Below are 15,399 nucleotides of genomic sequence, written 5' to 3'. Positions count from 1 at the left end.
AACACCCTCCTCCTTGGGTCAAGCTCTGACTGGGGCTTTGAGAAGCAAGAGGCACCAGTCCTTTCTTGTTCATCACTGGTCATGGAAACAGGAATGGTTTCCCCACTCTGGCTCAGAGCGGGGACTTCTTGGTGTAATCAGACCTCATCGTTTTGCTGTGATGACTTGACTTAACCTTTCTTCTCTCCAGGGGAGATGCAACTTTCAGTTCCCTGTTAACGTAAAAGCAAGTCTATGGTTTGAGACCAAATGTCCATCTGTCCCAGCACTGTGTTTCTCATAATGGTAAATGGCAGCTGCTTGGGGAAGAGTGTAAGCGTGGGGTGAAGGTTTAGTCCTGCCTCCCCAGATTTGTTCTCCTAGCCTCCAGCAGTTTGTGGTCCCTGGCTGTCTTTTATACTTGGCGCTCTGATGTTTTGAGCATCGAGATCCTGTCTTTTAACCTCTTATTTTCTTGTGTGAGGCCCTTCCTATTTAATTCAGAGCCACCTTTTGTGCTTAAGAGTCTTTGGTTAGGAACCTCAGTGAGTAACTTCGGACAACCCGATCTGTAGTTGCCCATATCTGTTATGAAAGCTCATTAGAAACTGGTGTCCTTTCTAGACCTTTGGCATTGAGACAGTTTATGCAAGAGATTATGGATGACAGTTTGTAGTCATTTCACCTATGATATATGATGTGTTGACTATGTATTACTGCTACTTACTATATATTGCTCTTCTCTTTGCCAGTTTTTTCTATAGTCTCATTTACTGATGCTTCAGTTTGGGAGCAGTGCAGTGAATTCCCCATAAAGGAGAGTGCCTGCAGGGAACAGTCCTTTTAGCCAGTTTGATTTCTTACAGGTAACGCTTCCCAGTTGGCGTACGTAAGAGTTCAGGGTGTTGTTTAAACAATATTATGCAGCTGCTTCTCTGAAATGGGTGAAACTTAGAAATCAGCTTTTCTAAAATACTGCTGTGATTTCCAAAAGTCATTTTTGAGTTCACAAAAAATGTAATTTAAGCCTGTGTTTACTTTTAAAGCAGAAAAATGGGTAACAGCTGATCTTCTGGGCAACTTATAATTGCACTATACAGAACAGGAGAACTGAAATTGAACTCTTATTGGATGGTGTTAAAGACTTGGAATCCTTGTTGCAACTATGAAAATATTAGAACAGCTGCATTAAAATTCAGTGGAAATGCCATCTGATTAACCTATATACCATTTCCCATGTAATTTCACTGTAAAGAAACCAAACGTGATTACAAAGCAGTAGTATTTTCAAAGAGAACAAGGACTGTAGCAAAAGGTAGTATCTTCCAATAGCCCAACAGACCATTTTGCAGCACCATCACCAGGGATTCTTTTCGTTCTCTTCAGTGCTAGTTTTTCAGCAGAGCTGTTCTGGAGGAAAAAAGAAATAGAGTATTCTTTTAAAAAACAGCAGGTGTCCTTTGCTCCAAACATGCTTTAAAATGTTATACATCATCCAGATCATACCGTAAAATCCCTTCACACAGACTCAGGCAGCAGCAGGAGCTACGGCAGGAAAGCACTGGCGTGGTTGGCAGCACAGTGAGTCCCTGTGCAGGGGGAGCGATGCTGAGCTCGCAGGAAGCACCACCGCAGAATTGGCTCACACCATGTGGGGCTGGCAGGACCCAGGGGCTGAGCCTGGGGAAGATGCTCCAGAGCTGGGCACAGACAGGCCGTCAAGTTGCTTAGATCTGTGTTTGTTTTGCTTTTTTCCAATAGCTACTAGTTACTGAAATTGATTCCTAAAAATGAAATTATGTCTTTAAGCAACTTTTTGTTTACTTCTTAAGTTTTTGCACCCTCCTGCAAGGTTTCTGTTCCTGGGCTTTGAGCAGGACTGAACGCAGTCTGTTTTATCAGGGTAATTTCAAAACTCTGAAATAGTGTTTGAGTTTTTGGTTATGAAATCTGTAAAAGGAGTACTTTCGTACTTGATTTTGCTGTACAGCAAAAGAGAAATCCTTATTTACATCTTGCTAGGATCTCTTGAAGTCTCTATATGGCTCCCAAAATGGAATTCTATTCAAATAATTCAATTAATCATTTCTTTGACTTCTGGCAGCTGCCAAGCATGAAGAATTAAGTCGTCCCTTCTAAGATGTGTCAGAAACATACCGCTTCTTGGAGCTTCCATCAAAAATTGTCAAAGCATTACAGCAGCGGCCTGACTGCAAATTCAGAGAGCAGAGGACCATTTTCAGTATTGTCCCTGAAGCTCCCAGAGCAGAACTAAGAAATGCCACAGGTCTGTCAGCACAACCTGTGGCCAAGGTGGAGAATTTATGTACGTCTTCTGGCTATAAAATCTCTTCATTTCTTCTACAAAAGCCACTGGTACAGAACTGAGGACTTTCTTTTCTCTGTCACCATTGAATAGATTGTTAGGCTGCATGGAGGAGGAAGGTTTGGAGAAGGTTTTCCACGTCTTTCTCCAAAGTGCACATCTTGCCGTTGAAAACATTCTCTGACTTCATCGCTGCTGCACAACTCTGTCGTCTGCTGCCACATGTAGGTGTCACAGGCGGCTGGCACCTGCTGCAGGTGCTCTCTCCATCTCCCCTCGCCCTGTGGTTCCTCCTGCTGTTAGCAGTTTGTTAGGAGATGGGACTCCTCTTGCAGCCGGGGGGAGGAAGAGCCCAGGATGACCCATACAGGAAGATACAGTGCTTAGGGGACTCAGTATACTGAGAACTAGTAATTCCAGAGCAACTTTTTTTGTAAGTGAACAAAGTAGCCGCAGCTTGGTGCGGTTGTTGTGCCATCAGTGGATTAGCCACAGGGCTACGTGTTCGGCCTGGTGACTGGGAAACAAGCTGAGCCTGTCCACGGCTCTCCAGCACGGCCCCTCTGGAGCCTGCGATGCCCAGGGCTGTCCGGTGCCCACCGATAACCGTGCTGGTGGCCCTCCTGCCTAGTGCCATGGGATGCAGAGCCAAGAAGCAGAATAACTGCCTGAAGACTGGCAGCACATTTTCTCTACCCAGAAGTATTTGATTAGGCAAATATGCGTCAGTAAGTTAAAGTGACTTAAATAATCCCAAATCCCAGAGTTCTACCTTACTTGTTTTATTATTGGCTCATAAGGAGAGAGCACTGATATGTCAAATGTTTCCTAAGCCATAAAAAAAAAAAAGAAAAAAAAAAATCCATTCACTGCAGCCTGAATACCTTTGACTTATGAATCTCTGATTCATCCTGACAGCTACTTAAAAATTCATGTCAAACCCTGCATTAATCTTGGCCAGAAAAAGAAATGAAACGTGTTAGGTAACAAGAGTGCCACAAAATGCAGTTACCATTGTGGGTGTGTTAAATGAAAGGCATCGTTAGCATTTAACGCACCAGAGAAGCATGAGTACATATTACCAGCTACCTTCTCTTTTTTGAAGTCCGTTGAACAAATGTGCACCGGGGCATAGAAACCCACCTCTGTAACATTGGTGTCTCATTACATTATTTCCCTTCTTTAATGTGTATAGTTTTCACTTACGTCAGAGCTTCTCATGTGTCATTAGATATTGAAACTAATACAAACATTTTCTTGTATAAGGGAAGAAAGGGAAATAAATTACTTTCTCTCTTTCTTCTTCCCACTATTGAGCATAGTTGAGATTAAAAACTTAGCTTAATGACTCGATTGATCAAGTAGCATTCTCTATAGTGCCTTGGAGAAATTACCAGAAACACAATAAAATGTTAAAAAAAAATCCTGATTATTATTTGTTGCTGATTTGGTTATTTTTTTCCAAGAATGCTTCATTACAAATGGTCATCTTTTCCAAGCAAATAACCAGATAGCCTGAAACGTGAATGTATTAAGGTTTTGAATAAATAAAAGCAGCTGCTTTCCTCTTGCAATAGCTGTGTCTTCTATTTGGCATTTCTAACCACAATTTTACTTAAGCCTGTATCCACAGCAATTTACTTAGTATCTTGTGTTTTTTAAAGTATCTTAAAAGACCCTAGACCTTGAGGTGGTAGTAGACTGTCTGGACATAGAGATGTAAGGAGGAGAGAGCAGAGAAGGGATGTGCGTGGCTGCACTCCTACTCCAAACCAGTTGCGCTTCCACTGTGAACTGATGCCAGCAAACTGCACCGTAGCTTAATCTGAAAGGGCAGGTGATGAAAAACAGGAATGAAGTTAAATTTATGCATGAGATCACAATTTTTTTCTCCCTCTTTTTTCGTTACTTCACTATTAAAGACAGATAAGGCATTACTGTGGTGGGCTTGTTTTATTATTACAAAAATACTGATTTCATAATTGAACGATTGAGTATGATTCTTTATTTGCAACATGCCATATCTGGCATGTGCCCATTATTTGCAATTCTCCGGAAATATACAAAGCTATATTCAGTTGAATTAAACGTAATTATTAAAGAAACTTAAGATTCAGGATAATGAAACAGTTAAGATACTACCTGAATTTTCTACTGAAAAAGTTTTTGTCTGTATCTCCTATTTTTATAGGCTTTCAGGTACTGAAAAGGATGTTAGAGGCCCATGCTGGACAAGTTGAGTGGGTCAGAATGGTGGCTTTTGAGAGGAGCTGATGGAAAAGCGTTTCAGTATTTTTGGCTGTGGTATTTTTCACTACGGGTTCATTTTGGCTATGTGTGAGGTGGTCACTTTGCTTTTCTTGTAGAGTGATTTAAAATTTTTTATTTTCTTTCAAGAAAGGGAAGAGAACAAGGGCAGGCATGTGGACAGCTAAGCACTGCTCCAGACAATTTGTCTATTGACTGCAGGAAAATTACTGGCGTGGCAGCAGTGCCCTTCTCAGCCACTCTGAGACTTGGCAAATTCTCCCTAGGCTGTTAGGGTAATGTTTGCATTAGCCTTTTGTAATAAACAAGTATCAGAAGAGTTGCAAAGGTGGATTTATCTTGGCTCCTGAACGTGGGTTCTTAATAGACAAATAAAGCAAAATAGCTGAGAATTATTAATGCTTTGTGGAAGAGTGTTAGCAGAAAGGTTTAGTTTCCTATCATAGATATCTAAAACTTTTGACTTAGCCAAACTATTGATGTCCCACTATTCATTGACTGGCCTGTCCATAATCAGGAAAGTGTTATGATGGAAAGTCTCACGAGAGGAAGAGTGGTGGTGTTTGCACTTCTACCTCAAGACCTGAGCAGCATATATCATCTATTAGTAGCAACAGTCTGTCACAGCTATTTCAGTACGTCCAATTGACCAAGGCACCCAACAGAACTTGATAAAGTTTCTGCTATGGTTAGTGTTTTTCATTGAACACCGCCCACCTGTCTGCATTAGTTTATCTGAAATCCTGCTGGGTACCCCCTGGTCTTCAGCATCTAAATACCTCTGAAAACCTGGTTTATACCTCCCAGATGTTTTTGATGGAGAAACATCTGAGCTGGACCATGAGGACCAGAGCACAGTGCTGCGTCAGTGAAACTTGGGTTGGATATCAGCTTGGAGGGGAATGCCATTGGAAATTTAGGTTCAATAAGGAGAAGTGCCAGGTCCTGCACGTGGGTCTAACAACCCCATGCAAGGTTACAGGCTGGGGAAGAGTGGCTGGAAAGTTGCCTGGAAGAAAAGGCCCTGGGGGTGCTGGTCAACAGCCGGCTGAACATGAGCCAGCACAGTGCCCAGGTGGCCAAGGAGGCCAACAGCGTCCTGGCTTGTGTCAGAAGCAGTGTGGCCAGCGGGACCAGGGCAGTGACCGTCCCCCTGCACGGGGCACTGGTGAGGCCGCCCCTGGAATCCTGTGTTCAGGTTTGGGCCCCTCGCTGCAGGAGGGACACTGAGGGGCTGGAGCGTGTCCAGAGACGGGCAGCGGGGCTGGGGAAGGGGCTGGGGCACAAGTGCTGTGAGGGGCGGCTGAGGGAGCTGGGGTGTTTAGCCTGGAGAAAAGGAGCCTGGGGGGGACCCTACTGCTCTCTGCGACTGCCTGACAGGAGGCTGTAGGCGGGTGGGTGTCAGTCTCTTCTCCCAGATAACAAGCAACAGGAGGAGAGGAGATGGCCTCAAGTTATGCCAGAGGAGGTTTAGATTGGATGTTAGGAAAAATTTTTTGGCTGAAAGGGTGGTCAAGCATTGGCACAGGCTGCCCAGGGAGGTGGTTGAGTCAGCATCCCTGCAGGTGTTTAAAAAATGCGTAGATGTGGTGCTTAGGGATATGGTTTAGTGATGGACTTGGCAGTCCTGGGTTGATAGTTGCACTTGGTGATCTCAAAGGTGTTTTTCAACCTAAGTGATTCTATGATTCTGTTACCCTATTCTGTGAAATGCAAGTCGCTGTCTTGTGTCTCCGTTCACAGCTGAGTGATCCCTTTCCACTTCTGTGAATGTCCTGAGTCAGTCAGCACTTTGTCCTCCTGCCAGAGTCATAATACAGGTGGCCGTGGTGTTAACAACATGCTGGGTGATTTCCAGGGATTTCAGCTGCAATTCTGAAACCTCACCCCAGCATCATCTCTCTGACTTCAGACACCTCCAGTTTGTACCTTTCTTTCTAAATGCCAGTTTGTGATCATTGCATACACTGTTGTTTCTAGCACGTTTCTACGTTAAAATACATCCTGTTTGTCCTTAGCTGCATAGTACAATTCAGAATTTGACTATTGCAAAACATAAAAAATTGTCTACATGCTTGTTTAGTGAAATGGAAGAACAGAATACCCCTAATATTAAACCATAAAGTGGTAATAGTTTATTTATAAAGCTTGACAGTCTCGTGACCCTGCAAAATGGGCTATGATAAATGTATATGAAGAGTTGGGTGGAAGGATGCTGGCTGCAGCTTGTCTCACTTTCTGCAGCGCTTACAGTAATATCGTCTAGATAAGCCTCGGTACTGATGGAAATCTGTGTTTATGTCAACCTATGAAACACACTTCATGTATCTCATGGAGATCAGTTTATAGAAACACACTGTGTAACTGGTTCTGGTTGAAACCTTCACCAGACCCATCCTCTTGGTAAGCAGGAGGGAGGAGAGCAAGAGAAAGGGCAATCAGTCATTTTACTTAAGGTTTCTTTTCTCTCTCTCCTGTCTGATAGGCCTAGAAGATGTTGTAGCAATAATGATTCCTGAACCCAAAGGAAAAGAGATAGTGAGCCTCCTGGAGAGGAACATTACTGTGATGATGTACATAACCATTGGGACGCGCAACTTGCAGAAGTACGTCAGCCGGACCTCTGTGGTGTTCGTCTCCATCTCCTTCATTGTGCTGATGATCATCTCACTGGCATGGCTGGTCTTCTATTACATCCAGCGATTCCGCTACGCAAATGCCAGAGACAGAAATCAGGTGAGCAGTGCTGGAATGGCTGGCTGTGTTTTCAAAAAATCACCATGGGATTCAGCCTAAGAGTAGAAGTTGAGGAAATTGTGAATGTTTGGTAAAAAAGACAAACCAAAACAAAAAACAAGAAAGTAGAAAGAATGGGAATATTAAAATGCCTGTGTCTGGGAAAAGCCAAGACTTCTGTCAATATAGATGGGAATCAGGAAAAAATAAATTGTGAATATATTATGGGTTTTTTCTCCCATGGAAAACACACAAGAAATAGAAAGTTGGTAATGTTTATTAGTGAAAAGATTGCCTTGGTACATATAGCCAAAGTGAAGTAGAAATGTATATAACTAATGACCCTTGAGATCAAAATGATGACTGAAATACAGCGAGATATGTAAATGTTGTGTGTGAAACGAGGGTTCACAGTAAGTGAAGAAATAAAAAAAAGAACAGAAAGTGGTTTCATTTTCTTGCTCCTTTACAAGAGTATTGGGCTTGAAAGGCAAACATGTCCCTGTTCATTTGTCAATGATCACTGAACACATAAATGCTGTAGTGATAGCCACCAATATTATTCCATTAATTTTGGTTTTGGCATCTTGTCCAAACCCCATGAAAGAGATACAAAATGTATGGCGCTGGAGAGAAGTCAACAGCAGTGGAAATGAACGCTAGGTCCTGAGGCCCTCTGGATTTATAAAGCACGGTGCATCTTTATGGTGGTTCAGCAGTGCATAATAATAGCAATGATAATAATAAATTTAATCTTTTTGTGTCTGGATGCAACTATCTCAGCATCAGCAGAACTGTGAAGCTGAGGCTTCTACATTTCATGCTAATGGTACAGTAGAAAATGTTATCAATGTATGAAATCTGAGGCGGTAACCATTTTACTGCAGGGGAAAAAATGCCCTGTAATTCAGAGATGTTTCTGGACCTTTAATAGATTACTGTTGGGGCAGGGGGAGGGTTGCCTTGCTTGCTCTGCAGAAAAAGTAAAACTAAGAGAGTTAATAGTCATCTTGTAGAGAAAAGGTACTGCCACAAACTCTGTATCATATACTTAATGTATAGGGATCCTTCACCCTCCTCCACTGAAATTCAGGCATCCTCTGAGATAGAGAACAGCTGTTCTGTATTTACAGACAGCAAGAATATATTTTCCTTTTAAATATGAAGTTTTGGATAGCAAGAATGAGACGATCCCAGCTGGAATTTGAACATCACTGGCAGCAGATTCGCTGTGACTGTAACGGCTGTGATAATTTTTAAATGCTTTGGCTGCAAAAGCACATGTGTGCTTAATTTATGTATGTGAGTACCGTAAGTGTGCTTTCAATCAAGTAATTATACAGGCAGATTAGCAGTGTAAATAGACATACATAAACATGAAACCCAGAGAATAAGAAGCTCATTCAAGTAATATGCTATAGTTTGGAACTGATAGGTTTATATATTCAAGCAGATTGCCTTTTCAGTATTTTCTTTCTGAAGTCTGCATGAGACTAACATGTGCACAAACAGTTGTCCTGTGCAGAGGTTTGGTTTTAATAACTTATGATTATACTAGTTCTGTTCTTCAGAAGAATAAGAAAGCATGCCTCCTAAGCAATTTTTTTTAATTATTTTTTTTTGCCAAAGCTGTAATAATGATATGTGGCAACCTAGAATTTCTTCATGTACTTCATCCAGTTTTGCTTAGTATCTCTAATCCCTTGATTAGCTCTTTTCATATGAAAAATGGTAACAATATACAGACAAAGCTAAACCACTACTGTTAATTAGTTGCTGCTGTTTGGTTGGTTTGTTTTTTTAATTTTGGGTCTGGCTATGGGATATAATAATGTAGATAGTTCAGAAGAGCTCATCTTGCTCTTGCCCTTTCCATGAGGATGACGCTCTGTTCCCCTTAAAGTTATGTTTGTTTTTTTTTCTTAGACATATTTTCGTGTAGCACAAGGATGGGATCACAGAGTTCTATATTAGTATCTTGGATATTTCGATACATACAAGGAAAACGGTTCCATCTTGCTTTGCTGGAGCAAAATTCTTTTGTCATTGTGCTCAGAACATTTTGCCATTGTAACTTGCATGTGTCTGTGTGAAGGTAGTGTGCTTACTTGTTGGAAAGCCTTGCAAGGGTTTTAAGCACTTTCATTGCTGGCCAGCGTTAGAAAGGATGCTTCCTCCTGTTTGTATTTGATGTACTCAGGCTAAAGCTTATCCAAAGGTTGAAATGTTTGGATAAACAGAGCATCAGATGAAGGGGGAGCCAGCTAGCCTGTTCAGAGGAAGTTGTGCTATCACTTCCTACCCCACAATGCAATAACATCTAACTGTGCACACTGACTGCCCTGTTCTGAAACTGCAAAAAACTGTGACTTCAGTTAAATTGAAAAATAAAACTTAAAAAGCTTAAATTCAGTTTGACATCTAAACGGTTTAAAATCCCACAGTTTTAAAACAAAGGCTTGTGAGGGCCTGTGTTTCCTGTGTCAAATAAGAACCTAGGCCTGCACCCTTGTTAACCTCCGTCATGCATGCCCTTCCTAGGTTTGGCTGATACTGGAGTTGCTACTGGGAGCAGCTCAGCCTCCTCTGGATTGGTGGTCTGGGCACTGTGCTGGGGGAATGGGATGGTGTGGCTGACTGCAAAATACAATTGGCAGAAAAAGCCGTTCTCTCCAAGCAGGAGGAGTTACATGAAACACTGTTACATGAAAGCAAGATTGCTGAATATCTGTCCTTGGCCACTCCAAGTCTCCCTAAGTCATCTTCCATTGTGCCTTTTCGAAGCTGATGCATTGCAACTATGTCATCCTTTCATTAAAAACATCATGTGCCTTTTAATCAAGCCTCATAACCACCTTTGCTTCCTTGTCCTCTTTTATAAGGTGACCCTCCTTTCCAGGTCCACTTCCCTTCTTGCACACGTGTAAGTTGCTGATCAAGCAGTAGACCCAAAAGGAACTGATTTATTTCTCCATCAAGAGAGCAACAAATCCAACTAGTGAGAGAGGCAGCTAGAAAGACTGAGGAATCTCCTAGAATTGTTCCCTGTGACTTCCCAGTGAGATGAAACCTGGACATGCAGCATGTACATCTTCAGTCACCACTCTTCCTCACCATGTGAGGAAGGTTCAAAATCCAGGTTCATGTACCAGAAGGAAGACACAGCTCACTCCAGTTAGGTGCCTGATTTTGATGAGTGGAGAACCAGGACTTCAAGGATTCTCGCTGAATGCCCTGGCCCATTCGTCCCAACTTGGCTGGGGATTAGTGCAGTGAAGCACAAAACTGGCTTTCATTATGGGCTTGTGCACCTGCCTCTAGGGTGTCAACTACAAATGTGGTTAGATTTCAATTTTTATGTGAATACATTTGATTTTTTATTGAGTATCTCTAGCACAGGCGATCGTATGGTACGTGTGGAAGTAGAAGATTGGTAGTAGTATTCACATGGATGGTAATCCAAGGCCGCCTTTTTTTCCCACCTGACAAGGTGTCCAGAAAGTAGTTGGTTGCCCCGATGATATATTCTTTTGCTATGAAGAGGATAAATTTGTGTAAGGAAAGCATAGGCATTCTGCTTTCTCAGCAGCTTGTTCTTGGAGCCCTCTTGAAGATGAGAGTTTCTTTGTGAAAGACTGTGGGAATTGTTTGCATCAAGAGACATGAGTCTGCAGAGCTGACTGGAAGCAGTTTGGAATGATATGACAAGTCCTGGAGACAGTTCAGCAAAATGTGACTTGCTGTCTCAGCCCTGTAACAGCCAGGGCACAAGCTTAAAAAAAAGGCAAAACAAAACAACCAAAAAAACCCCAACAGCAAAACCAACCCTGTCAGTGCGTCAGATTTCGTATTTCGCCAGTAATAGCAGAGTTCCCTTTTTGTCATCTGTGAGACGTGAAATGGGGTGATGGTGAGGGGATGATGTCTAAAGTGCCAGTCTTGTTGACCTTCTTCCGTCCTGTCATTTCTTCCCATTTTTTTTTTTTTTGTGATGTAGAAGTTTCCTGTAAAGTCATTTTGAATCTGGCTGGGCTCTGTGAGTTTTGCAGGACAGTGAAAGCCAAAGCAGGCAGTGATCACACTGGTGCTGAGGAGGGTGCTGTGTGTCCTGGGTTCGTCTCCAGTGAAGGATCAGCTTTAGTATGTGACTGGCAGCATGTGGAGGGTCAAGCAATTATCTGAGAAGGAAGACTGCTGGCCGTGGCTTTGAATGAGAGTTTTGGGCCATTGGGTAGAGACATCAGTCTTTGAAGCATTCTTGGAAAGGTGCTTCCCGTGATGGAGTCCACAAACTGTATCTGTGGTACAGGAGGTGTGTCTGATGCCTCGTCCTGATGGTGAGCTTCATTCTGCACAAGGCCGTCTCCTCCCTGCAAAGGTGATAGTGTAGTAAGGCCGTTAAGAGAGAAGCACGTACCATAATTTCTCTTCCACAGCATCTGCAGTCATTTATTTCCTCAGGAACAGACTGGTGATGCTTTCCATGCTACTTGCTTTTTCATGAGTATCACACTCTTCGCAAGACCACTGCATCTGATACGCTTAACTCTTTCCAGTCCAGTACTGAATGTTGCAGCCTTCAAACCTAATGAGATTATGGGATTTATGACTGTATATCTCTAAGCCAGACTTTAAACCCTTAAACTACTGTAATGCCTCTTATCTTTTAGGGGAAATAATTGGGTAGTGATAGCATGACTTTTGTTCAAATGGAAGAATCCTTTGAAAATATGACTTTACTCCAAGATAGTCTTGTTCTTTGGAAAACTAAATTACTCTCATTCGCATGCAAGTCACGAACTTATCTATTTAAGATAGATAAGAGAAAGCAAACATGAAAACAAGCAGATCAAAGACATATGAGTCTTTAATTTTGTCCTTTCCCCTTGAAAAACGTGCAAAAAAGAACTGAGACATTTCATTAGTTTAAGTAATAATCATGATTAAAAGGAATCACAAGCAATTCCTGTAGCAGGACATAACGGCTCTTGTCATGCTGTATGTTATCAGTCTGTCTTTTGATTTATATTAAAGAAACAAATAGCTGGCAAGAACTGTTCCCAACTCTAGTCGGATACCTTTATTTAAGGGAGACTGAGAAAACATACCACAGAAAAAGGTGTTGTATAACTACCAGATACTCCCTCATGTGTAATAATTAGTTATGCTGGAAAGCTCATATGTAAATCCCATATGATAGCCAAGATCATTTTCACCTCTTTAGCCAGATCTGAAATTGCTCTTCGCTTTCAATATTCCATGCGTTTTGTCAGTCTTCTGTGTCTTTCCAATCCAATAAGCTTACTGTCTAAATTTAATTCAGTGATTTTAATTGAATCTGAAGAACAAAGTGGTAATTTATTAATCGTATCGGTATGGTAATTAGGTCTCAATTTACAAGCTACATCCAGCTTCCTTCCATTTTTGGCTTCATGCTCTCACCCCCTCCAGCTGGAAACCCTTCCCGCTGACAGGCACCTCTGAACTCCAGCACGGGCAGTGTTCCCAGCCCAAAAAGTTGAATGTCTTCTGAGTCACCGAAACTCCTCAGTCTCCCTCCTATCTAACAACACATGGCTGGACACACGGATGGGGAGGGGAGGTGAAGAGAAGAGTTTCAGTCATTTATTGGTGGCAAATTGGGTTGAATTGTTGTAAAACTGACAAAAAGACGTTGGAGTAGGTGTGGCTATGTGAAACTGTACAAGAAAGGCGTAAAAAAATTGGGGAGCACCCAGAAGAGGGTCACCAGTGTGGTCTGGGGACAGGAGCGCACATCTGAGGAGAGGCGGCAGAAGCTTGGCTTGCTGTGTGGGAGGGGAGCAGGGGAGGATGCACTGCCTGCAGTCTTCAGCTGCGTGAGGGGTGGTTGAAGAGGAGGCAGTCAGACTTTTCTCAGAGGTACACAGGGTAATGGTCACAGATTACAACAAGGGAAATTCCATTTCTATGTTTTAAAAAAAAAAAAAAAAAAAAAAGGAAAGAAAAAAAAAAAGACTGTGAGAGTGCTTAAGCACTGGAACAAATTATCCACAGAGGTTGTGAAATCTCCTTTCCTGGAGATACTCAATACTTGGCTGGACGCAGCTCTGACTTTGAAGTTGACCCAGCCTTGAGCAGGGGGGTGGGAATACATGACCTCTCAAAGACCTTCCCAGCCTGTGAGTCTCTGTCTCCAGGTCACCTCACTGTTGGGTTAGCACGAGTGAGCAGCCAAGTCCTTGGAGCACTGATAGAAGCTCAATAGCTCAGGGTGCAGAGGTAGCTCCGCTGAGCAGTGATTGCATGAGCTGCCCCATAATGTTCTCAGCCCCTTGCAAGAGGCGGGCATCTCAGTCTTCAGCATTTGAGAACAGGGTGTTTTTCATCAGGCTGTCGTTACATACTTTAATCCTGAGTGGCTGTGACCCTGCCAACACAGTAACAATGTTTTGGAAATACGGGAGGTCAGAAACATCATGTAGTAAGCAATTCGTGGTCCGCTGGAAGGAAAGATAGAAAGGCAAAGAACAAGTGAATGGTTGTGTATGGATAGGATGTTACTGCAGGACTTTATAGTGCTTTACCTGTAAGAAACTGGAGATGCTTTCACCTTACTTTTATACCTTGCGTTGCTTCTATAAAGTAGGCAACTGTGTATTGCAGGAAGAGAGAACAACAGCAGAGATGTTTATAGATGTGTTTTGTGGGTAACAACAGCGCACTTTCAGCACTTGCATCTTGCTGAAGATCATGAACTAGTTCTGGAACAACAAAGACTTTCTGAATCTTAAGTGCAGTGTTCACTCTGCTTACTAGCCCAGGCCTCATTTAATAATGTATTTTTCACAACTGCCATTAGAAAAAGAGAGGGAAGAAGCAGTATACCCAAATAGTGGACTTCTTACGTACGTTGCTACACACTGGCGTAGTAAAAGGGCTGCAGTGTAGCATCGTGATGGGCTCACGTGCAGTCTCCACTGGAACCCCATTAGAGTAGCTTTGCCTCATCAGCCGTGGGTTGCCAGTGAGCCTAGAATACCTACTGTGCCCTTATTGTGAACAACAGTATGACTGACCTCATCTGTTTATATTTATACAGCACGGTCCTATTTCATGTACAGTCACTTCAGATTATTAAGAAGCCTAGGGAGAAAAGGTGATGATTTCTGCATGAAGAGACACTCTTTGCTTAAGAGCAAATTTTCTATTACAGCGCCGGCTTGGAGATGCTGCAAAGAAAGCAATCAGCAAGCTGCAAGTCAGAACAATCAGGAAAGGTGATAAGGTAATTTTTCAAATTGCTCATTACCAAATGAAACTCTGTGCTGAGGATTCATTCAGACCACCAGGACAATGAGGCAGAACAGAAATGGCAATTGCTTATTTAGCTACTATGCATCCTTCAGGTGGGGGAAGAATGCTGGTAAGCAATTTACAGATGGAGTGGAGTAGAGAGAGAAGGTGATTGTGTGAAGGTGCAGAAAATCCTGGAGGTTAAAACATGCTACCTAAATCTGCATGCTTCCCAGGGCAAGTTTCCAACTGGAAACATGTTGGAAAATCTGACTTGCTTGTCTTGAAATGCATTATTGAATTTGCATCATGCATCAGTGACTGTTTTCCTTTGTCACACAGGCTCTTGTATGAAGAGATTAGCTGACAAAATCAAAAGATGAAAATGATGAATGTTCTCTTTGTTGTAGGAAACTGAGCCAGACTTTGATAACTGTGCTGTTTGTATTGAAGGCTACAAGCCCAATGATGTTGTCAGAATTTTGCCTTGCAGGTAAGTTGAAGGTTGAAAGTGCTTTAGCTCTCATAGTCTCACTACTTTAAGATAGGCTCTGTTCTCACAGTATCATGCTGATGAGATTACCCGAGAGCTTGGGGAGGGAAGGGTGAGTTTATCATTTTGATTTATTCAAAATCTGTTGGTAAAGATATCTGAAGTGCCTCATATTCAACTTGAAGTGTAAGGAATATTAATGGTGGTGAGAACCTGAGTTTAGCATGATAGTCAGAAATTTTGTCTGATCTGGACCTACTACGAAGTCTTCAGTAGGATTTTTAAACTAAAGGTTTTCATTCCTCTATTTACCTCCCAGGTT

The 15,399-nt window shown here is 42.3% G+C and overlaps 1 protein-coding gene across 1 annotated transcript in view; it reads left to right on the top strand.

Annotated features, from left to right (window-relative positions):
* RNF150 (ring finger protein 150) overlaps nucleotides 1-15,399 on the top strand; it is a 127,907-nt gene that overhangs the window by 63,509 nt on the left and 48,999 nt on the right. Inside the window, exons 2-4 of the mRNA XM_055709421.1 lie at nucleotides 7,059-7,309; nucleotides 14,505-14,576; nucleotides 14,995-15,077. Coding sequence (XP_055565396.1) covers nucleotides 7,059-7,309; nucleotides 14,505-14,576; nucleotides 14,995-15,077 — 406 coding nt within the window. The remainder of the gene's footprint in view (nucleotides 1-7,058; nucleotides 7,310-14,504; nucleotides 14,577-14,994; nucleotides 15,078-15,399) is intronic.

This window comes from Falco cherrug, chromosome 1 (assembly GCF_023634085.1).
Source record: "Falco cherrug isolate bFalChe1 chromosome 1, bFalChe1.pri, whole genome shotgun sequence".
Lineage (NCBI taxonomy): Eukaryota > Metazoa > Chordata > Aves > Falconiformes > Falconidae > Falco > Falco cherrug.
The sequence above is the reverse complement of the archived record's forward strand: the minus strand, read 5'-3'. Positions and strand labels throughout refer to the sequence as shown.